Consider the following 24,149-nt stretch of genomic DNA (forward strand, 5'->3'; position numbering starts at 1 on the left):
ATAAAAGCCCATGAGATGATTAGCATTGAAAAGGATTTTGAATTGGCTTGCGTTTTATAGTCCAGGATCTTTTGATCTTTCTGTTGACTTGTTCAGGGCAATGGAAAACGTCTGAGGTTTCTTAGCTGCTGCCATGGGAGTATGGATGCCCTGGAGAGGTAACAAGACATGGTTGGGACCATGAGGACAGTGTAAGGAGGGACAGCGGGGCTGGACTGCAGCTGGGGACACTGTCTCAGTACCTCACAGCCTCTTTTCCTCTATGGGATCCCATGAGCAGATCCAGCTGGCACGGGGAGCAGCGGCAGTGGATCGTGGCATAACCAAGTTTCTTCAGAGCTGAGCTTTAGGGCTGTAACTCCATTATGGGGATGTGAAGTGGGAAAGAGTCTCTTTCTGGCTTCGTGTCCCTGTGTGGGTTTCCAGTGCTGCAGGGAATGTTTCTGTTCCTTCTGAAATGTTTCAGTTTTCATCTCGAAGGACAGAGGCGCTTCCTAGACTTAATCCAGCTGTCTTAATTCAGGCAGCTCCTTGCCTGCACAGCTCTAACCTGCCACATTCACCTGCTCCTCTAGCTGAAAGTCCTGCAGCGCGATGGCACAGGGATCATTGTTTATTCTGTATTTCTGCAGTCTCTAACACAATGGAGTCCTGGCTACTGTTGTATAAATCATTATGAATCTGTCCTTAGGGTCTTGGTGAGTCTCTAATGAGACTCAAATGGAGTCAATTAAGTCAGCTTTTTTATTGGTAAAGTTGTGTGATTATTAATTGTTCAAAGCCTTTCAGTGTAATTATATGTAAGGCAGAATCCCCAAAAGTCATACCTCATATGCTGAAACTTCTGTTATGATGGCTTGAGACCTGCAAAATTCATGATGAACCCAAGGATTGGAGCTTACATTGATATAAAAAAGTCATATTTCCCAAAGGTGACACGCACAGAAAATACAGTTGAGGTTTTTTGTTGCTTTTTATTTATATGTCTTTTTACATGCAAAATATGCAAGGTCTTAAATATGAATGTCTGCACGCCTGTGTATTTTAAATGATTGGGGTTTTTTTACATTGTGACTATGAAGTCTGTTTTTTCTCCTGTTTCTTTTGAAGGTGTCAAAGATGTGTTTGGATCTTTATTCTTAATTAAAGAGAGAGGAGAGAGGGGGATTTGAATCTTTAAAAGAGATGTCCGCCCCTAGCTTTTCTCAGGTATTTAAGTTCCATGTTAACAAATTCCAAGAAAATTGTAGTGTGTCAAATCAGGTGACTGTTCTCATGTTGTCTGTTATTTACTCGACAGTAACTTACCTTTAACATTTTGAAATGTGCCTGTTTCCAGGTCACTACTGCCAGGACATGTGCCTTTTTATATTGATAATAATGTTTTGCCTGTTATCCGCACCTCTGAGGGGTGTCTTGCACCATGTGCTCAGGGCTGGCTCAGCCCCACTTTCATTCATCCTGACTCAGAAGGAAGCTGTGAGGTCTTCCCAGCAGACAGACACACCACTGGCTTCCCACAGCTTCCCACGGCACAGCCAGAGCAAAACACCGAGCCGTTACACCCTATATATATTTCCCAACAGGCTGACAGCTGAATGTGTCGACATTTACCGAGTCTGTCCAGCCTCCTGGATTTTCAGGTTTATAGAATCCCAATCGATGTGGAGAAAGTGGGCAGGGATCTGTTGTTCATTTTGTCCTCTAGTGCCAGAATTCAGGACTGTCATATGATACTAGCCAGTGACAAGTTAGAATTAATGAACAAGTTGATCCTCGACATGAAGTGTAGCTAAACTATGGAAATTCTTGCCACAGGATGGCACGTGGGTTGGAGGGGGGAGATTGGATGCGTACCTGAAGGAGAAATCCTTTGAACACTGGTAAGTGTGCCGAAAAACCTCACCAGCTCAGTACCCTGTGGCAGATAGTCATAGGCTAGAAAATACACAGGAGAATCATCCCATCTACTTGTCATACGTGTTAGATTCTTGTTTTATACACCTGAATTTGACTACTGGTGGAGATAAGGATAGGTTAGATGGACCTTTGGTCTGACTCATGGCAGCTGCTCTTTTTTTTTCTTGTATTCTGCTCTTAGATGTTGGGCTAGTTGGTTTTATTCCACGGTGAGCTGCTCCGTTCTGATTTCGTCCTGATGTGAACCTCTCTGGCTACAGTGGGACTTTGCCAACATCCTTGAATGCACAGGGCATGAATGAATTATGTTCCAAGGCACTGTATGGTAGATAAATTAGAGAAGACATGTGCTAATCAACAAAGTTTCTTAAGGTTTCAGATCATTTCTAGTGTTGCAGCTGATTCATCAGTTTTGTAAAGTTCAGCTTCAGAGGAGCAATGATAATCAAAATATTGGCCCAGCAGTTTGGGCTTATGGGATATCTTCATTCAAAATCCTTTTTCCAGCTCTGCTGGGAGCATGCTTGGTAACAGGAAGATTTAGGAACTGCCTGTGGAGAAGAGCTACAAAAATCTCCTTCCCTCCTACCACCAGTCTTAGATGCTTAGTTAGAAGTTTAGTAAAAAAAGACAGACACAACTTCTTGTTGTTAGATCGTTTCCAGATCTTTGTGTTTATTCTTATGAGTCTGGAGAGCAATAGGCATTCCTGTATCTAGTGTCAGTACAAAGGATGGAGAGCATGCTGTATTTCATTTGGCTTGTGAACCCTAATTATTTTTCATGTTGTTCTTGGCTAATGCTAAAGGCACATTTTAATTTGTGGCTTTCCAAAATCTTCTGCTGCCCTCAGGAAGAAAGTTCCTTCCCTGTTAGGATAGTGCTTTGCTGTGCATGAGAACAGAAAGAATATTGCGAGCTAAAAATTGCTTCCTTCACTCCCAAAATGCAAGCAGCCCAGAGCAGCATCTGTCCCCACATGCACAGCAGACACCTGTAGAGCAGGTGGCGAGGTGGGAACCCAATCTGCTTTGAAGCAACAGCATTGGGCTGGTCAGCATCACAAACTGAGGTCATTGCCTTTGTTTTCTTCCAGCACTGGGATGTGTTTCGGACAATTACGGAAGTTTTTATCCTGGTTCCTGCCTTGGTTGGCCTGAAGGGTAATCTTGAGATGACGCTGGCATCCAGGCTGTCTACTGCTGTGAGTGTTAACAAGGTGGTGATGGTGTGTGTGTGGGGAGCGGGGGGTGATTAGCAGGAGACATCAGGAGATTCTGCTTTTATATAACCACACTGTGTGTATAAGACATGCCCTTTTCTGCTAAGTAGAAACTAGTGGTGTGTGAGTGTTAAAATAATGTATTTGCCCTCATTTTGCAACTGGAACAGAGAATTTCCATCTGCGCTTTGAAGGTGAATTAATCCCTGGGTGGCCAGTTGCTGACATTTGGGGCCCTGTGACGCATAAAGGAGACAAAGCCAGGGCTCCACAGCTGTCAGCTTCAGTATTGGATTGCCTTTCTGTGGGTATTGATCCTTGAGAGACCCAGGGCTTCCCAGCACTCTTACCTTTGGGGGAGCAGACTGAGGCTTCTTGGGACCTGCAGTGGCTTTTGCTACTCTGGATTTGATTTCTCCTATCTTCCTAAGCAGTTTTGTTTATTTTGGGCTGTTTGTATTGCATGTCTTGGTAGAAATTGGAGCTTAACAGAGCACTTCAGGGGGAATAAAAGAGGAAAAATGGTTTAATTTATTCAGCTTTTGGTCTTCACGGGATGTGGTGGATGTGCCCACTCCGCCTTTAGCTGGGAGCCCTGCAATGCCTCTGCACCTCCATGTGAGCCTCTGATACCCCTGGGACACTGGGCTTGGAGCACGATGGAGATGTGTCAAGAAGAAAGTGCAGGGAAGGCTGGGAGATGCCAACCTGTGCTCACCTCTCTCTGGCTTTAGCAGTCCCTTTCCCACAGGGACCAGGTGAAACTGCCTTCAGCAGCCACCTGTGCCACAGGAACAGGTTTTCAGGGTGTCTCTCTTGGCTCCTAGGCTAACACTGGACAGATGGATGATGCCCAGAAGCAATGGAAAATGGCCACCTGCAATTTAGCCCTTATCCAGGTGAGTCACTTCAGCTGGGAGAGGAAAAAGGCCCTTTTCTCTTGCTGTGCTGCAGCCCAACAGCATCTGTTCCCAGCAGTGCTGAATCCTGAGCTGTTGTTTTGGGGCAGGTATTCTCAACAGAGCCAAGCAGAGCCCAGGACTTGACCTCCAATAAAGCTCTGCGTGGCCCCAGAGCTTGTAGTTTAGCTGCAAAACACATCTAGACATTCATTGCCTTTGTGGACAAACTGAAATAATGAAAAAACCTCCTTTTGCAGGGGGAGCTGCAGCACAATCCCTGTTTCACAACAGCCCCTAGATAAAGCTTGTCGTTTACTGGCAGTGTTTGGAATCAGCCTTGGGCAGGAGGGGAGAGATGGGAGAAATGTGACTCTTGTAGCTCTTTCTGCCTGTTAAAATCCAGCAACCAGCCTAGAGGTTGCACATGGCAAGGCCACAGGGCTTGCAACATGTGTCTGTGTGCTTTCCCTTATCTCCTTCCACAGCTTTCAGCTTGCTAGGAGTGCTGTGTTGATGGGGAGCCCATTTTTGTGTTGACCAGGGCTATTCCTTTGCTGATGGACTCAGTGTCCTTTGCTGAAATGTTATCTGCGCTTTGCAGTCCTCCAGAGTTTTTCTCCAAACTTTGTCAGGATTTTTTTTGAACGTAGTGGAGCCTTAAAGGGATGCTGCTTAAATACATAAGCAATCAGCATCTCTGCAAGGCTTAGCTGTGTGGAAATGCTGCAGTCACATGGAGCCAGGACTGCCTGGGAGCAGATGCGGGTGATTGCTCACCAGCTGTCTTTTGGCCCCCAGGTCCAGGCCACCGTGGTGGGACTTCTGGCTGCTGTTGCTGCTGTGATCCTGGGAGCCATCTCCAAGGGCTCTGTGGAGCTGAGCCAGGCTGCTGTGCTGTGTGCCAGCAGTGTGACCACGGCCTTCATAGCTGCACTTTCTCTTGGTGAGTTGTTTTGGTTCCTCAGATCAAACATGTAGCACTCAGCTGTGGAAAAAACTGTCCCTTCTGCCAGGAGGCCCAGTTGGCATCCCTTTGGTCTGGCACGAGGAGGAGGAATGCAGGAAGCATTAGTCCTATGTCTGCTGCTTTCACCCCCTCTGCATCCTGCCTTTGCTTCTTTTCTCCCAGGATCTGTTGTTCGCTGGGCCCTCGGCATCCATAGCAGCAATCAAAATGTCCCCCTTTACCTGACACGCGAAAAATGCAACATGCTATGTGTGGGTGTACACACACGTGGACACACTTTCTCCATGTGTCTTGGATGACACATTAGCCATCTACACTGGCCCTTTCCTAGGGGAGAGTGAACTAATGCCATGCACAAAGCAGGGTATTGAGAGTCTGTTAGCAGACAACTCCAGACCACGCTCGAGATGAACTTGGGTCACCCAGTATCCTGCGGAGGCTTGTGGCCAGCCCTGTGGCATGCCTGCTGTGAGCCCTGACCCAGGCAGTCCGCTCCCCTGGCTGTTCCCCTTGCAAGGGAAACGTGACAGGGTGGATGGGTAGGAGCTGCTCTGTGGCGCCTGAAGATGATCAGTTTGTAGGTCTGCCATACGAGGGCAGCATGATACCCTGAATAGAGGGAGCTGGCAGAGTTAGATACAGCAAGTTTTCTAAATGAAAGGGACAAGTTAGAGCAAGTGCATATCCTGAAGCTGGAGTCAAAGGGTGATTGTAGATGCCTTTGATGAAAAACATGGGATGAGGCAGTTGTTAAAAGAGAAAAACAGCAGCCCAGCTTTCATTAAACTCTTCTCTTCAATCTCCCTGCTCAGTGTGATACAGAGAGGCTTTGCTGCCGTACCAATGCAGGCTTTCAGCTAGCATTAGTTTCTTCCCTGGCCATGGTCACAGGCAGCCTGTGTGGGTGTGCATGATGGGAAGCTGCTATTTTTATGACCAGGGAGGGAAGCAGCATGAAATGTGCTGTGGGGAGGGGAGCGTGGGTGTCTGGGAGGGCTTTTGTGGAGAATGCCATGTTGTGTGAGCATGTGTTTCTGTGTAAGGGATGTTGTACCAGGGAAGGTGCACATGTGGCATTTCTTAGGGGAGAGCCGATGCTCCTGTGCACGCTCAGCTTTGGTGGGCCTGTGCAAACAGGCACAGAGAGGTTGTGAGCTGAAGGGAACCACCATTTCTCAGGCTTCCTTTGGTGCATCCTGTCAGCCACGGAAGGACTGTGAAGAGATGTCTTGTGTCTTGTCTCACAGCTGCCCTTGCTAGTCGCACAGCAGTAGAGGCTGGCCAGGCAGGGTTTATTCCAGGTGGCTCTTCCACAGGCCTGCAAGAGATCTGATGGATGAGGGATTCCCACATGTTTATCAGGGTTTGGGGTTTGTGCTCATGTTAATGAGCCTGGGCAAGCAAAACTTCCCTCCTCTCCAACAATGCAGAAAAGCAGCTGAATTTTCCAGGTGCAGCTCAGAGGACAGGGGAAGAGAAGTGATGTGGGGCCACCTCCATAACCCCTTGACTATGGAGCTGCTCACAGTGTCAACATCCACCCAGTGCAAATTAAAGCAGCCCCAAAGACTCTGGGACATGAGGGGTCAGTCTGATGGCTGGGCCGAAAGGCTAATTCAGGCTACTGTAAGGAAGCTCGTTGCTCCTTGGTGATTCAAACTCAGATAAATTTTGGTCTAATATGGAAAATATCTTTGTGCTGTGGAATCCAGAGCAGGGGATGGCACCAGGAGGCAGCCGCATGCCTGCTGTGTGCTTATCTATGGGTGTGCTTCGTGCCTGGTCCTGCTTCAAGGCAGCAAAGATTAGGCTGCTCAGGAGGGGAGCTTCTACATTTGGGCTGCCTGCTGGTATCTCCTTTGATCCCTGGAATTTGCTTGTGTGCCTCTGGGCCTTTGGTGCAGTTCATAAGGGCAGAGTTGTGCCCTTCAGGTTGGTGAAAGCAAGAGGACAGATTCCTGGGGATGTCCAATGTCCAGCTGTGTGGTACCGCTACAGGCAATCTGCTTCTTGCTTTTCCCAGACCCTGCGTCCCTCTGGGAACCAGAACAGCAGCTCTGGGGTGAAACGCAGCAGGATGCATTCTCTGATGCCTGCTCTGTGTCTTCTCTAGGTCTGGTGATGATTGGCGTGATCATTGGAGCAAGGAAAGTTGGGATCAATCCAGACAATGTCGCCACACCCATAGCAGCAAGCCTTGGAGACTTGATAACCCTTTCCCTGCTGGCGGGAATCAGCAGTACACTCTTCAAATACATAGGTACAGTGTTTAGCAGGGATTTGCAGCTCAGCAAGGGAGGGATGAATCCTTGTGAAATTACTGCAGGGCGCTTACCTGTTTCTGGGATGTTTCAGAATGGAGGCTGTCATACCACTGGGGCAGAAAAATGACCAAAGAGGCTTTTTCCAGGCTCTCTTTTAGTAGCAAACTGGAAGGGAGAGCTGAAGAAACACATCTGGGATTTGTCAAAGAAATGACCATAGCTTTGGAACAGCAGGTTGACATATGTGACATTGACTCTGTTCCTGCATCTGTTGCTAGCCAAGCATAACTACTTTCTGTGCATGGGTAATAGCAGGTCCTTCCTCACAAAGCTATTTCAGGGTTTTGACATTTGTAAAATATTCATGTATCTTCTCATGTGGAGAGTCGTGGATGAACAAGATACCATCTTGGAGGGAGGGAGGCAGTGCTGCATTGTTTTATGGTCACAGGACTCTCAGTCCTGTGGCATAGTTGTGGCTATGGGGTTAGCTGTGCTGCTGGTTGGCAAAGACTTGGGCACCTGTTGACACTGAAAAGCTCAAAACATATTGCAACTTGGTGATACAGGCCTGACTATTGTTTGTAAAGTGCTAGGCTATTTACCGTGAGCCTAACCTGGAATAGAAACAGGAAAATAAAAAGATCCAGCAAGCACAATACCATTTGAAACCCAAACTGTTGCTTCAGACTGTGAGCAGAAGCAGCAAGGCAGCTGTTCTCAGTTTGCATAACTCGTTCCATATGCCAGCAAGTGAGGGAGTGAAGGAGCACACGTTGCAGGGAGAGGCCCACAAATAGCTTCGGTCCAGTCCTCCTTGAGCTTCAGAGGTGCTTTTTTTAATAGGCTTTTTCCATGACGCCATCACACCTGCCTCTGTAAAGCTAGTCTGTCTTTCAGTTGCTATGCCTCTGATAATATCTCTCAGGGAGCACATGGCAGAACATGATAACCTCTATGGTTGTGACCAAGAGAGCATTTGTGATGTTTTCAGAGTAGTTTAAATAGCCTCTTGAGATGGGAAATACTCAGCACACAGCCACCTAGTCATTGGGAGCATGAAGTGAAGCAGGGAGGAGGAAGGCATTGTTGATGGTGGATGAATAAATCCATTTCCCTCCCCAGTGTGTAGCAAGGGACGGGTCATGCTGTGACAACTTTTGGGTCCTACCAAAATATATCCTTCAAAAATACCAGTGAGTCTGTAAAGTTTGGAGTACTACGTGCCACCTGATGCAGCACCATCTTCTTCTGCGGAATAACCTTTTGCCAGTGAAGATTTTCAGTGTTTTAAAAATCAACCCTGGTCCTTCCCAGTCCTGCATAATGGAGATACAAACTGTGCCAAAGGGTTGCAGCTTGCTTATGGGCTGTATGTGAGAGAATGTGGCAGAACTGGAATGTGGGGTCCGAAGTCCATTCATCCTACCAGGAGCCTTTCTGTGGGCTTTGATAAGGTTTGATAGACTCCAGTGCTCTGTGTCTGCATTATTTAAGAAGGAATTAATTGCCCGAAACAACAAGGGGTGCTGGTGGTGGAGATCCAGTACAGCAGCTAAGTCTGTCATACAACCCATCTGTCCTAAATGACTCCAGGTGGTAAAGTGCACTGACAAAACAGCAGCTGTTTACACCCCAGAAGTGGTTGTATTTCAGTGCTGACTAAAGCCACACGTAAGAAGTGCACCTCTTTGTATAAGAGGCCTTGATTCATGGAAGATATCATCACATCAGTGCTATCTCATCCAGGTAGCCTGAGGCCCTGGCAATGTCATTTTGAAAAATGCACACTTTGAGCCTGCTTCATCTCCCAGATTACCTGCACAGTCTGCGTTACAACCCACTGGCTTTGGCCCCAACACAGAGACCAGATGGAGAGCTTTGTTGAAGAAGCATTTTTAGATCAAAAGGATTGGCATCATCCTTATTGCTTGAAGGTGTTTCTCATGCTTCTGAGTCATGTTTATTTTCTTTTAGTGCTGCACATCTACTTATTTTTTAATTCCTTTGCTTCTAAAGGTCACTTCAAGGTTATGCCCCTACCGAATGGAAGAAGCACCTAATGGAAACATATGTAAGCTAGGACAAAAGAAACCCTGGATCTTAACTAGCTTATATGTGCAAGAGGGCATTTGTTCCCATAGAGCAGACCAGCTGCTCAGCAATTCTGCTAGCTTGCCACCAAAAGTACCTATTACCTATTGTTTTAGGTGAAGGCGTGAGGTGTCTGTCGTAAGTGTGATACAGCTTGCACACAGGAGTTTCCCCCTTGCCCTGCTGTTTGATTTGTACCCTGAAGCCAGAAATTTTATAACTTTTTGTCTTGCTTAGCTGGAGATGGAATTGGAGGCTTGCTCATCTTCAAATATAACTTGCTTTGAATCCTGCTGATTTTCAAATAACATCCTCTAGCAGTGAGTTTCAGGGATTAATTATGGATTTCTGTGGTGGAGTGAGGTGGTTGTGTGGGGAATATCTTGGTTCACGTGATTTTTCTGCTAACGTAACTCAGTCTGAGCGAGAACCCTGCTGCCTTTCTTCCAGACTTTGTGCAATATGATTTTGGCAACCTGTGAAGCCATGGACATTTAATTCAAGATTCTTTTCCTTGCCAGATATGAAATACCTTTCTCCTCTGATCTGTGCTGTCTTCATTGTCATGATCCCTCTCTGGGTTGCTATCGCCAAGCAAAGTCCTTCCCTTGCCGAAGTCCTGAAATCTGGATGGCAGCCGGTCATTGTTGCAATGAGCATCAGCAGGTAAACTGAGGAACTGCTCTTGAGCCCACACGCGTATGCACGCTGCAGAGAGACCCCGTGCTCATTTAGAAAGCCATCAAAAGTGAAACTGGAAGGGACGGCAGAAGGGTATTTGGTGCTTCTCAGCCATTGGTGGCCCTCCAGCAGGCTGTGAGACAGCAGATAAAGAGCCCCCAAATGACTGGAAAAAGCAAGTAATCATTTTAAGTCTCACTCGCACATCCATGCACCATGCGCGTGCAAGCCAGGAAACAAAAAGGGACGTGATGACCATCACAGAGAGTCAGACTTGAACCTCATTTTTATCCAGCTGTAAAGACAGAAGACTGATGAATGTAGAGCCAGGTAGTTCATTCCCCCTGTGCTTTCAGACCCAGCTGAGATCTGGGAGAGAATTTTAAAAAAATGCTAAGAGCAGTATAGAAGTGTAGGAAAACTTTTGGGGAGGATGATAAAGCTTCCCTGGCTACTATCAGTTTTGCTCAAGGGTGGGCAAGGAGGTCTTCCTGATCTCATTATGCCATTATCAAAAACTGTAAGGCTATCTATTGGTGAAAACTGAGCAGTAAAAGGAGTAAATGGGGAATAGTCCAGCCCTGGCAATGGGGAAGAAGCAGTAACTCATCTCAGTGTGCTATTTTCACAGTGTAGGAATTGCCCTGGGAAGAGAGATTGATCCACCCTCATTGCCTGTCCGTTTTTTAACAGCATTGGTGGGCTCATCTTGGACAAAACTGTAACTGACCCAAACTTTGAAGGCATGGCAGTTTTCACACCTGTGATTAATGGTAGGTTGGGCAGGGGGGGTTATATGCATGCTTTTATTTATACCTCCCCCTCCTCCCCAAGCGTTACGGTATCCACTGTTGCCCCTACACAGAGGTCTGTGTTCAAGTCTCTGCTCCCATCATGGGTGGAAGTGAAGCTACTGGTCCCCATTACATCCCTGCTTACTCGTATCTTGAAGTGTCTCTGGAGCAAAACAGCAGGCAGGGCTGAAAAATACTGGCAGAGCTGTGGGAAAGGTTAAGAGCATCTGATAGTTGTCTCTGAGAGCTACGTTGACACCTTTGCTTTCGTAACATCAAACCTGCTAAGGATGTCACAATAAATCCATTTTCCCTGTCTCTCTCCACTCCGCAATTTGAGCTGTGCAATCATCCCCTATGCAGATTGTTGATAAAGGTTAATATATTAAGATTACATATGTGTGTGTATATATATAAAAGATTACATATATGGATTATATATAGGGATTTTTAATATATATATCAACACTTTTTGTATGTATGTTTGTATTTGTTTGAAGCCTCACATCGCATACTTTTATACACACACATACCAGTACAAACTGCTGGGGATCCTGGCATCGCTGAGGATCCTCCGGGTTGTTTTTCTGCTATTGTAATGTTCTTGCAGGTCAGGCCCATTCCAGGGGAAACCCACGTTCCTAGTGCAGGCTTGGCCTCATGCCACCCTCAAAGCATGGTGTCCTCTTGCAGTGTCAGAGGGTGTCACCCAGCTGTCACCTTACTGGATCTGCATAAAGACAGCCACCTTGCTGACAAACTCTTTCCAGCATGGTTAGCTAAAGAGCCTGATTAGGAAAGTACGTCAACAGCAATTTAGTTGAACAATGATTGACCCAGACATTGCTCTGTGGGGGCGGGCGACCTGTTTGGCAGAGCTGGTGGCAGAGTTATGCAGTGCTCCATGTCTTTGCACAGATAGCTCTTCACTTTGCATTTGCACGGGAGTCCTGCAAAGCGCGGCAGCGCACGATTCGGAAAGCTCCCATCTTGAGCTATGTTGAGCTAGTCTTAGTATTTTCACTTGGATTCCGCTCTGGCAAATCTCACATTTAAGATGGAGCATTTCCTTCTTCAAGGAAGGGAAAACATGAGAAGCCTGTAGGATCTGGCTCACCGTTATCTCTTCTGTGGCATTTCTACCCTGCAAATACTCAGGGTGGTGGAGTTTTGCTCCATAGATTATCATCCCTCTATTTTCTGCTGGAAAACGTAGCTGCTTTTTTGTGTTTGCTAGAATTAATCAGTTTGGAAGGAATTAATTGCCTTTTAATTACCTAACATATTTGGGCTCTGATTCATTCTCATATGATTCCTTCTCATTTAACAAGTGCGTTAGATGCCTTCAGACAGACATATAATCACTGTCTGTGGCGTTTGTTGTCTTTTAAACAATAATGGCTCTCTGGGTGAGTAAATCCAAGAAGTGGCTGTGAGCAGCATCTACCATTGCCTGCACTGCTTTTCCCAGGTGTTGCTCACAGACTGCGTCAAACCAGGTGCAATTACATCATCTTCAGAGGCCACGTGGCATTTACAGCCGGTGCTGGGAAGCAAGGGAAAATGTTTCCAATAAAGCAGTCAGAAGGAGACGATCACTGGAGCCTTCCTGATTTTTAAGAGCTGTTCCTGCCAAGTGAATAGTGCAGCATCACCATGACATGCGGGATCAGGTTTTCTCTTTCTCTCACTACTGCTCTCAGTGAGCGTGTAAGTGAATACAGATCGACTCACCTTGGGCTAGGTTTTAGACTGATGTTTACTGCTTCAGTGAGGGTGGTTTACAGGTTTACTGTGTTTTGTCTTCATAGGTGTTGGAGGGAATCTGGTTGCCATCCAGGCCAGCCGTATTTCCACATTCCTGCACTTCTGGAGCATGCCTGGAGTTTTGCCATACAAGATGAGGCAGAATTGGCCCAACCCATGCACCACATTCTTCTCATCAGGTAGACCTTGAACCCTAGGTGTCCCTGTCTCAAGGCCTGTCATCACAGATAGCACCTAGCCTGGTTGGCGAAGGACTAGGTGGGTTTCAAAGGCAGAAATACCTTTCCCCCTTACAGGGAAGATACTCAGATTGGAGAGGAAGCATCTTTGCAGTGGGCAGCTTGAAAAAAAGCTTGTGGTATACTTGCTCACTGGCATGCAAAGAAACTGGCCTTCGAGGAGCACTACAGAAAGCAAGTGAAAAAGAATCTCAGATTTGATCTAATAGAAAGTAATTTTAACCATGGCCAGCCTAGAGCCATCACCTGCAGACAGAGGGGTGAACAGAGCATAACCATGCTGAAAATCAGCAATTCCTCCGTCTTCAGCAATGGATAAACCTAAGCATCAGCAAAACTGGATTTGGGTCTGTTGTCTTTTTAGATTGCACGTTCCTCTTGATTTTCACTGCTAGGTTGGGAGTTACTGCTAAAGCAAACTAAAAACTGGGGAAGTGGGTTGCAGCAAGGCAGAGCAGAAGCAGTGGGAGGCAGAGAGCAGCTGAGAGGAGTGTTTGGAAGAAGTGGAGTGGATCAGCATGGAGCACGTCTTTGACACATAGTTTCAGTGCTAGACAAAGCTGCTGGGTTGATACTGCAGATCAGCCCAGCAGCTAGATCAGCCCAGATTGCTGTGTGATCTAGAAAAGGCATTAGCAATGTGGTTGGTGGGAGGAGACAGCCCCAAGTCTATGTACCAGCATTAAAATATGCAGCTGCGTCCTGTCCTCCCCCCACTGTCTGCAGTCGCTGTCGTCTCTGTTTGTCTCTGTCCTCTGCAGAGGTGAATTCCAAGTCAGCCCGAGTCCTGTTCCTCCTGGTTGTCCCAGGGCACCTTGTGTTCCTCTACACCATCCATCTGCTGCAGGGAGGCCACACGTCTCTGTCCTTCACCTTTGTGATGTTCTATCTGACTGCTGCTTTGCTGCAGGTAAACCCCAACCTCTCATCCAGAGGGAACCTCTCAGATACTGTGAAAACAAAACAGTCTCCAGGCTAAACAAGAGTCACAGTAAAACTTCTGGCAGCAGCCCACATTTCCAATCATTTCAGGTGTGCTTCCTACCAGGCATCATGTATCTTCTGTGGATCCAGTAATACTTCATCCAAATTGCCAGAGTCTGGTTTCCCACATAAGCATGACTGCCCTTAAGGGTGAGTGAGGGGCCAGACATGAGATGAGGAACAAGTTATCATCATCCGCTGAGCTGCAGTAAGTGTGCAGACACATACTTAGCAAGGAGATACCTCTTGCTGTAGGTGCTACCTTGTTTTACCATGTCTACTCCTTGAGTCTCTAAGCCCCAAGTGTTTATAGACTGCCACTGGTTATCCCAGTAAGGGGCAAGTGAGAGGCTGTGAACCCCAGCCAGCAGGTTTCCCCACTCATTTTGAAAACCAGTTTCACATATCATGATGAAGACCTAGGGATCCCTCTGGGCAGGGCCATATGGGTCAAAAGTGAAGGGAAAACCCAGGCCTGAGAAGTTCATCTTCAAAAGTAAGAGTTCTGGGTAGGCAATGAGCAGGTCATCCACTGTGTTCTGCCTGTTCCCTTTCGCTGTTTTGCCTGCCCTGTAAACTTTGTCGTCTCACTCAGAAATGCATGTGGCTATTGCTTAAACTCACAGAGGCTCTGACTTCACTTGCCCTTTTTAAATCAGTGATTCATTAATTTGCAGGGTGAGGTAGCTGACTTCTCGCTTTGCCTTACAAGCAGCCTCGTGTCTGCGGGTGAATTCCTTGCATGTGTAAACAATTGTTTTTTCTCGACCTTTGCACAACCCTAAGCCAGCAGCACAGCCATAGTTGTAAAGGAAAATATTTATTCTTCTCTTTATGCATCAAGGTAACTCTTCAACCAAAGCCAAGCATGAAAATACACAGAATAAATGACAGTGTAAAGAGCAGAATCCCAGCAACACCACTGACCCTGAAAGGGTCCCATGGAGGCCAGAGGAGGAGAGTATGCTCAGCCTGGTTCTTTCTTCCCCTCCATTATACTTTATAAAGAAAGGCAGAAAGAAGGAGAGGGGGAAGTTTGGGTCAGCTGGAAGAAGCCCAAACAGAAAGATCAGAGGCCTAGGAAACATGACCGCAGAGGAATGATTGAATGCACTAGGGTTAGCTAGTCCAAAGAAGAGAGGCTTGAGAAAAATCTGGTTAACAGTCTTTAAACTACCAAGTTTCTGTAGGGAGGGACAGAATAACATTTTCTCTGTGGTCACTAGGGATGAAACATGAAATCATGGGTTTCAAATGGAAAAAAGGCAGATTTATGTTAGACCTGGGGAAAAAGAAAAACAGAAAAAAAAAAAAGCCATGGGACTGATTGCTTAGAGTGTGGCATCTCCATCTTTGAGGGTTGTTTAGCAGAGGTTAAACGACCATTGGAAAAGATGTGAGCATATTTGATCCTGTATTGAGGCAGAGGAATGGTCTATATAAAACTCTCGAGTTTCCATCCAGCTTTAGTTTCTGTGATTCTGTTATTTAATTTGCTTCCCCCATCTCTCCTCCTCCCTCTCCCCCCACCCAGCTTGCAGTTTTCACCTTTAGAAATGCCGCCTCTGGCTTTGGTTCCTGTTGTGCTGCAGTCTCCCATGGAGGGACCACAGATGTGGGGTGCAAACTCTCTCTCCCTTCTTAATTCAATTAACTAGACAGTCTTTAATCTTTAACCAAAGTATTTTTTTTCCTCCATCTGTTTATCAGAATCAGGAATGAAATAGGAATTAAAAGAAATCACAACAAAGATTTTAAAACTATTGAGATGAAAAAAAAAGAAATTATATTCTTTTTTTTAACATGTCAGTGCTGCTTGGGATAACTTTGATGTAAAAACTGCCTCAAACTCCAGTTGTCCGCTGAGACTTTTAGGAAAAACAAAGTAGACGCGATCTGAATTTCTAACGGAAAAAAGAAGGATGAAGAGAAAAGATCTGGCTACAAACTTATCCTTTGGGCCTGCCTGCGTATTCGCAGCAGCCCTGTTTCTGGTGGAGTGAACAGGACCACTCCCGTTTATGATGTGGGAACTGGGAACTGTACCTTTGGGAGATGCTTTTGGTGTGGCCAGACTCCCGTTTTGGGCCACGCAGTGCTGGTGAGCAGCTCAAGCGTGGTCCCCACACTTGTGGCTGGCAGCACGGGGCCATGGCACCATGGGCAAGGCCAGGCGATGCAGTGCCCAAGGGTATGAGCCAGCTACACCCATCCCAGCGCAGCTCCATCCTGCAGAGAAACCGGTTCTCTGGGGAAGGTGTTAACTCTCGGCAGTCCCTGTTAGCTCTGATGCCTTGGCCGTGGCCACATCATTTTGGCTGTGAGCTGAGGGAGGCTGTGCACTACCTTCTTGCTGCCTCACAGCAAAGCCTTGTCTTGCCTCTCCTCAGGTGGGAATCCTGCTTTACGTGGCTGACCTAATTGTGCGCCTGATGTGGAGGAAGGCGCTGGATCCGGATAATTTCTCCATCCCCTACCTCACTGCCCTGGGCGATCTCCTGGGCACCGGATTCCTGGCTGTCTGTTTCCGCCTGGTTTGGCTTGTCCACGGCACAGACATGAACCTGGGGAACTGAGAGACCGCGCGCTGCTCTGCATCACTTGTGCGACACGGTGCTTTCCTCTGGGACAAAGGGGTACTTGGCGATGAGCGCTGGGTCACCCGGCTGGATTGGGCCTCCCCTGCCACCCCCGACACCCCATCTGTCCTCCCCATCGTGCCTTACAGCTGGACTCGCCCGCCCTGAGGAATCAGCACCCACAGACTTGCATCCTCGCAAGTGAGAAAGCTGGGTTTAAGCAGCGCCCGCTGCTCACACCCACGCCCAGCAAACAAGGCGTTAAGGAGCATTTGGGCCATTTGTAATGATAAGTATTTTGATCGGTTTCAGTCCCTAGCACTGACGCAGCCCACCTCCAAAGCCTGCCGAGGCCACTGCGTCCGATCCTGCAAGTGGATGTCACAACCTCTCCATTGGACTCTGACTTTCCATCAAGGGAAATTCTTTATTCACCCCCCTTTTCTCTCCTGTCCCAGAGGAAGAGGGCAACCAGGTCTTTAAAGTTGTCTCCTCTCCATCGCTCAGATGCTCAGGATCTGACGCAGTGAGCTCCTTGCTGGCTCATGCCCAGCAGGAGGTTATCTAGGGATACCACCTACCTGCCCTGGCAGCATCACTGTTGTCTGACCGACAAGCTGGATTGATTGCATTTTGGGGGTAGGAAGGTTTGTTTTTACGGTTTACAAAATGCCCAGTAGTTAAAATGTTTCTAGAAACACACACACAAATAAAGTGGTTAAAAAAAGGTAATGCTGTGGATTCAGGGGTTGTTTTTTCTTGCCATGGCTCTGCCTGTTTCTAGTTCAAACTTGTCAGGTAGAACTTATTGCTTGCTTCTTTCTAATCCGTTCAGGGTTGGACAACACAATTTTAATAGGGCTTCAGGAAGATCAGTGTTTCCTAACCAAGAGCAGCCTTTTGCAGCCCACATGTTTCAGGTTAGAATGAAAGCCCATTCCCTCTCCCACAGATGCCATCCACTCATTAACAATTGCTCTGCAACGAGTCTAGAATCTGTGTGTGTGTGCATAAGGAACGTGTTGGGCTGGATGAAGATTTGGCACGAGGATTTGGCAAATGACTCCTTGGGTTCTCACTCCAGGATGGCTGTCTTGTGCTACCAGGAACACGTCAGTGAGGCTTGTGGGGCTGAAAGCAGCCAATTCTCACTGAAATCGAAGGACCGGTAGGGTCCTCGAGATAGTAAGATGCCCAAGAGTCGGGAGTTGAGGACATAGATCAAACCCTTGAAAAATGCCTCTAGGCCTCAACTTTAGTAATAATGTGTCTTTGTATGTGTTGGAGGAGGGAAAGAGGGAGGTCAAGTCCCCCAGCCTGCTGGCAGACAGATGCCTTGTTCAAGGATGTGCCAGCTCTGAAACACTTAAATTTGAGCTCTGTTGGGTGCCTACTGGCCTTGGGTGTTTCTTTGCTCCCGGTGTTGCTCCGATCTCCCAGAGCCGCTGCAAAGCTGAGGCCCCTGCACGGGATCAGCATGTGGCTGAAGGTCCCTAACGGCAAAAGCTGTTCAGCTCTGGGCTGCCAGGCGTGGGGAAAAACCCTCCCTGAAAAGAAATAAACTGTCGCCTCCCCCCTCTCCAAGCCTCCTCTTCCTTTTTTTGTTACGAAGGATAAATCACCCCATGCTGGCTGAGCTAGAGCGTATGCGCACACAGGCTTCATGGTGGGGGAGATTTCGGCATTCGAGGCACACGCTCCCCCCGTCTTGGGCCTCGCTGCTTTATCTCTCGCTGCAGCCTGCGTGCTGTCAGCTCTGCTCGGCTGCGCCGCCGTCGGCCCCGAGCACCCACGTGTGATAATTGCAGCAGCAGCAGCTGCGGGGGCTTGCGGGGAAAGCAAAGCAAGCGTCTGATTGCTGGTCCCAGTTTGAGGGGGCTGCATTAGGAGACACGTACATATGTATTTTAATAACTTGAGCTTAACGTTTTATTTTGTAAACCTTTATCAGCTCCAGTTTGGTACTGGCTTGAGCAGCCCTGGCAAATAACTCCTCCTGCCTCAGCACCGTCTTTTCTCCTCCTTGCTGCATGTCCCCCACTGCCTTGGAGAGGTCCCCTCCGGACCTTGATGCTTTTGCTGCTGGCGTGAATCAGGTAAGGCTGGTCCTAAGGCCAAGCTACTGAGGACACCCCAGCCCTCTGCAGGGTCCCAGACACGTGAAACTCCTAACAGCACAGCTCTGCCCCTGCTCCCTCCGATCCCCCAGAAGGCCCAGACTGGAGCCCGTGGCTGGTGCGGACTACAAGGGAGCGCAGTCATGCTCCTCCAGCATCAATTCCCAGTGCCCAACACGTGGCTGCTCCTCTGCCACATGACTGCAGCAAAGCCCTGGCACTGGTGCGTCCCTTCATTAGGGGATTTCTGGGCAGAGCTCGGCTTGTTCTGGTTGTCACTGTTGACAGAGAACACGGATGGGAACACGTAACGGATGCCATCTGTGTCCTACTTGTGGGACCCAGCTGGGCCGGGGTGACCTATGCTGCACCTTGCCTGCGCTGGGCTCGGGGGTTCCCCCCTTGCAGGAGGGGTTGGGGCTGTGGGCTGGTGAGGGGACATTACAAAGGGCACAGCAAGATGTGCTGTTCTCCAGGGTACCCCTTGGTGGGCTGCCAAGCATCAGGCTCGTGCCCGTGCACTTAGTGCGGGGAATGCACTTAAGACTGAAAATTGCTTCCAGCCTCAAGAGAAATTATATAACCAAAGGAAATGGTTTCAATAAAAGGGGATTTTTTTTCTCCTTTTCTTTAAGGGCAGTGAAAGGCTAGTTATTTGGCTGTTCAGCCTGTTTACTTTTTCTCTTTCCTCCTTTTCTTTCTTTCCCTGTGCAAATGAGAAAGGGCCTTTGCTAACAAAGGTTATACGTAACCCTGCAGCACGGCTTGGATCAGCGTTCCTGTAACTCCATCTGAACCTGCTCCTCCGAGAAAGCACCCCCAGCCCTGCTCCGTCACCCTGGCACCGGCTGCCTCGGTGGCACCGAGCACGGCCCCTGTCCCAGCAGGGCGAGAAGCCACCGAGTTGTCCAGGCATCGTCCCCCTTAAAAGCAGAGATTGGGTGTTTAAATGCCTGCAGGATCCTCAGCTTTTAAGAGCTTTCAGTATGTGACAGCAGGCCCTGCCTGGTTTTATGCTCCCTGTGGTGGTGTTTTGGAGTGATTTTATTGGGGAGGAGATTTGGGGAGGGGATTGTTTTTCCTCCCTTTTCCTTCACAAAATTCACGTGGTTTCAGAGCAAACCTGTGTGGGTAGCAGAGCCCAGACAGGGTGTGGACATCTCATAGTGATTTCTGTCTTTAATCCAGCAGGAAAGTCACTGCCAGCGGTGGGCCTGGCTTCTCTGCTGCGATGTCTGTGTCATTCCTGTGCCCAGCTTTTCACTGGGTTGTAACCACCCTACCACAGTCAACAGCACCTCTGTTTGAGCTGACAGGGACTTCTATTTGTATTTAGTCTTCACAGCTCCCAGATAAGCAACATCCTTAAAAAGGAAGAGGTGGGAGAAGAGAGCTCCTTTCTTGCTGCTCTTTAGTCCTTGGCTGCTGACCTGCCCGTTTGGGCTCAGCACTTGCCCTGGCCTGAGAAACCCATCAAACGCTACGAGATCCCAGTGGAAGGCTTACCTTGTTTTAATCTCTAGGGGAAATAAAGGCAAATGTGGAGTGTCAGCAGAAGAATGAGACTGGCTGTTTTTGAATAAAGCAGAGATTTAAAAAAAAAAGTGCTTTGTGCTGGATCCCCCAAGCCCTGTGCAGCCATCAGCCAGCTGATCCAGGCGCAGTGGAGGCAGTGAAATAATGTAAAATGTGGGGGTTTTTATCTCCCTTGTTTTTGCTTCACACTGTATCGGCAGTGCAGTTTAGGCTCACTCCTGAGATCAGCCACTAGTTGTCCCCCAATAAACTAAATCTCAGGTTCGTGTCAGTGTTGTGGGATGGGGGCTGAGGAAGGGCATCGGAGTTTGGGAGGGGGTGGGTGCCCGCCCTGCACCACCGCAAGGCCAGCATGTTGGGGTGCTGGGGTGGCTGCTGGGACCTCGGGGAGATCCCAGCCCCATCGGGGAAGAAGGTTGGTCAGGGCCTCCCTTGTTCCTGGGTGCAGAAGGGTTTCTCTTTGCACGCAAAGAAGGGGCTGTCACCAGCCATAGAGAGAGACGGGAGCAGGCGTTTGCTTTCAGGGATAGTCAGAGCATTTCTTTTTCTCCCCCCACCCCGATTCCACTCGCTGCCTCCATCCTAATACAGTATTTTTCCAGAAACTCTACTTTGTGCGAGATGCAGCATCCTTACCAGGGGCAAGTGAAGTGCCAGCCAGCAAACACAAGCAAGTCTGAAAAGCCTCCTTCAAGCAAGACACCGCTTCCAAGACATACTTGAAAACACTTACATATTTTTTTTTTCCCTTCAATGGAAGTCTATTTAATCCTCCAGCTGGTAAACAACCCAATCTGTGGTGCACAGCAAGCTCTGGAAGGAAACCTCCCTATCACTGAAGCCCAGTTTTGTTCCACTGGAAGGAGAAACTCAACAGCTTCACATGGGCCAGCAGGGCCCATAGCATGCGGCCCATAGCACGAAATACCCACAGCACAGGCAAAGTGCCTGCCACGCACCGAAGGCTGGAGCCAGCAAAGCTGTCAGCAGCGCTCGGAGGAAGGGGCCGGCTCGCCATTAGCTGCTAAGCCACGTTGGACTGTGGCAAAGCTCAGCGTTGCAGGAAGGGAAGGTGCTCCCTCTTTTATGTTGGGGGTATGTGTGTGTTTATATAATAAACATGATGTTGTACACACATGCATATGTAGACATACATAAACCAAATGGCTAAGTATTACAATCATATACAAATATAATCACTCAACATATAATATGTAAGTATAATAAATGCTGTTTAATTATTCTTGTAATACATAGTTTATACACATATACATATTACATCTAATGCATGTCTTATCACCTCTAAATATGTCAATTATTTGCAATAATTCTATTATACATTCTAATATAATCATTATTTACATTGTATATGTGCGCACACATGGACGTATCAAAGTGAGGCTGTTCTTACTTGTTTTTTGCATCCCTGGTGCTCTCACAGCTTCCCCGCAGCTCCCAACCCTTGCTCTGAACCCCAGGGCCAACCTGGCAGGGTGGGCACTTGCCCCCTGAGCCCCTCGCTGGGGGGCAAGTCCGTGGTGGACTCGCCCCACGTCGGCTGCGTGACACTGACACTCTGCGACTCGGAAGTCTGAACGCGACTTCATATAGCAACAGCCATGTTTTGTTTCTTTAATTATTTATTTTTAGTAGGCACTTGATGGGGGGGGGGGATGAGGAAGGGAGGGTTTAAATAGAGTTTGCAAGGTTATTCCTTGCCTGAGGCTGAGCCGTGTGCAATCGTCACGTCTAACTTGGATTTTTCCGTTTGTCTTTGGGCTCCTGTCGCCAAGCTGGGGTGACCTTGGCAGCGCTGGCTGTGGCGGCTCTCCCTCGGCCACCCTGGTCCTCCCGCCCCAACCCATCGCTGCCAAAGTGGCACTGAGGACTCCAGCCTGGGCAGAAAACGGTGCTGCCTGGCCAGCAAGGCACAGTGCCCGTCCCCACGCACCCCAGCAGACGAGCTGCTTGGTTACGGGGTAGGTGTCTAACTGCAGCCACACTCGCTCGGGTGCCTCTGCTCCTTTTGGCAGGGTGGGTGCACTTATTGCAGCGGGGACACCCCAGTGCTCTCACCTGGCTGCTTTGGCAGCCACCAGCACCTCCAGCTTAGCCATGGGGCATCCCCTCCTTGCCCCCCAGCCCAGCTGCTCCCTGTACTCCCCGGGTGCGGGAGCTCAGCGTGGGGCCATGGTGGGTAATGGCCACGCTTATCCCTGGGCACCAGCCCTGCAGGGAAGGTTTATTTCCCTGCAGAAATACCGAGTTGGTGGTGTTGGGGATTTTTTTGGCAGTGTAAGGCTTGTATTTAAGGGCACCAAAAGAAGTCCATGCAAGGTAGAAATGCCCCTGCTGCCCTTGGGGCTATCCCTTTGCTCTTTCTCCAGGTGACAGCAGCTGCGCTCATTCCTGGTGGGATGGTTGGTCCTGTCTTCACCTCGTTGGTCACAGGGCTGCCCGAGAAGAGTCTTCACCTCCGCTCGTCATCAAACCTTGGCCAAAACGCAGCGCAGTACGTGGTACGTGGCCCCGCAGGGCAGCTGCACCAAAGCCCCGTTGCCACTAAGAAGCAGGGCTGTGTTTTGGTCCCGTTTGGGCCCTGACGGTGCATGCATGCCCCTCATCGCCAGCCCACCATCTTCCTCCTGGAAACACTCCCCACTCAGAGTGGGGTGCAGTCCCCGGAATCTCCTTGCTTTTCAAGCCCTTGTTGCACATCAGGCGTTACGTTCCCAGTCCCAAGCAAAGGAGAAAACCAAATCCAAGTACGCTTTAGAGGTGGCCTAGATTACCTTGATATTTTCTCCTCTAGCAAGAAAAAGGGCCGCAGTGAAACAGTTAAAAGAAAAAAAACCCAAACCCAACTAGGAGCCCTTCAGAGAAATGGCTCCCAGCACCCGAAGCCTTACAGGAAATTAAACCGCCTGTAGTTGGGATCACCCGTCACACGGTGTCCTCCTAACTCCGTTCTGCGCCAGTCCTGCAGCCTCTCTCGGTGCCTGCCGGGGAGGGCTCGGGCCGTGCCCGCCGGGGCTGCCCAGCGCGGGCGGCCCCGGGCCCCGCAGCCCCCGGCCCGGCCCCGGCTGCCGCTGCCGCTCGGCTTTGGCACGGGCAAAGCGTTTCCAGGCCCGGAAAGCTCCAGCCCGAGCTGCAGGCGGTTGCTTCAGCAATACAAAGTGGCCATTTTTCTGTTTGCATGGGCAGGTTTTGCTTCGGAAAGTGGTATTTAGGCAGGGGGAAAGCCAAGGGGATGACCTAAATGGGTTGGATTGTGGCTGTTGGTTGGGGTTTTTTTTTGTAGAAAAAGCCCAAAGGTGGGTATTTCCAAAGGTCCTACGTGACGCAAAAGACGCCCTGTTACAGACCAAATCTCCGCAGGGTATTGCCCTTCGCAGACCCTGGCTGAGGCTGGAGGGCTGCGTTCGCCCCATGCTCGTGTTTGCAGTTGTTTGGGGCAATGGGTCAGGTCTGGTGGGGATGCCAAGCGACAGGCTGCCAATCAAATAGCCGTGACAACCAGGACTGTCTCCAAATCGCCACTGTTGCAGGAAAGGTTAGAAAGCAGCTGGCTAAAAGACCAAGCCCAGAGCATGCTGTTCCCTCGCTTTCACACTGAAGAGAGCCCAAAGGGGCTCCCAGCCAGATATTGCCTAAACACCCCCAGACAGCGCAACGGGGAGAGAGGCTGTGTATCTGTCCTTGCCGCTCACTGTGCCATCGGCTTTTAAGAGCTACCTGCAGGGAACAGCATTTAGGAAAAGAAAACAAAAATAAATCCATCCAAAAATCCATCCTTTTGTGACTCTGAATCTGACCCCAAATTATGATTCATGACCAAAAGCGATGAAAAGAGCTTGTGGTGACTGGAACAATGATTTTTTCCAAGTGGAGGCAATGCTAAGCGGGGAACGTGAGACTCCTGAGAAAGCAAGAGGAATGCACTCTAAGCCTGAATGCTGCAGATGAAATTTGTTACATCATATAATCTGTTTTTGTGCTTTGAGTTTCAGCTAGATGGGGAGATACTAAGATAGCACGAGAAAGGCCATTTCCGCAAGATCTCCAGTCCAGATCAGGAGAATC

The 24,149-nt window shown here is 48.7% G+C and overlaps 1 protein-coding gene across 3 annotated transcripts in view; it reads left to right on the forward strand.

The window, feature by feature from the left end:
* The window catches only part of SLC41A3 (solute carrier family 41 member 3), an 86,214-nt gene extending 69,054 nt beyond the window's left edge, over positions 1–17,160 (forward strand). For 2 of the 3 annotated variants that reach the window (XM_072876214.1, XM_072876213.1), the window contains exons 3-11: positions 3,017–3,124; positions 3,970–4,041; positions 4,843–4,987; positions 7,125–7,271; positions 9,891–10,035; positions 10,744–10,823; positions 12,656–12,790; positions 13,612–13,760; positions 16,225–17,159. In XM_072876214.1, coding sequence (XP_072732315.1) covers positions 3,017–3,124; positions 3,970–4,041; positions 4,843–4,987; positions 7,125–7,271; positions 9,891–10,035; positions 10,744–10,823; positions 12,656–12,790; positions 13,612–13,760; positions 16,225–16,410 — 1,167 coding nt within the window. In that variant the 3' untranslated portion in view covers positions 16,411–17,159. Of the gene's footprint in view, positions 1–3,016; positions 3,125–3,969; positions 4,042–4,842; positions 4,988–7,124; positions 7,272–9,890; positions 10,036–10,743; positions 10,824–12,655; positions 12,791–13,611; positions 13,761–16,224 lie in introns of all 3 variants that reach the window. The other variant, XM_072876215.1, reaches the window with a different exon arrangement.
* The last annotated feature ends 6,989 nt before the right edge of the window (positions 17,161–24,149 follow it).

The sequence above is a fragment of the Ciconia boyciana genome, chromosome 11, assembly GCF_034638445.1.
Source record: "Ciconia boyciana chromosome 11, ASM3463844v1, whole genome shotgun sequence".
NCBI classification, from domain to species: Eukaryota; Metazoa; Chordata; class Aves; order Ciconiiformes; family Ciconiidae; genus Ciconia; species Ciconia boyciana.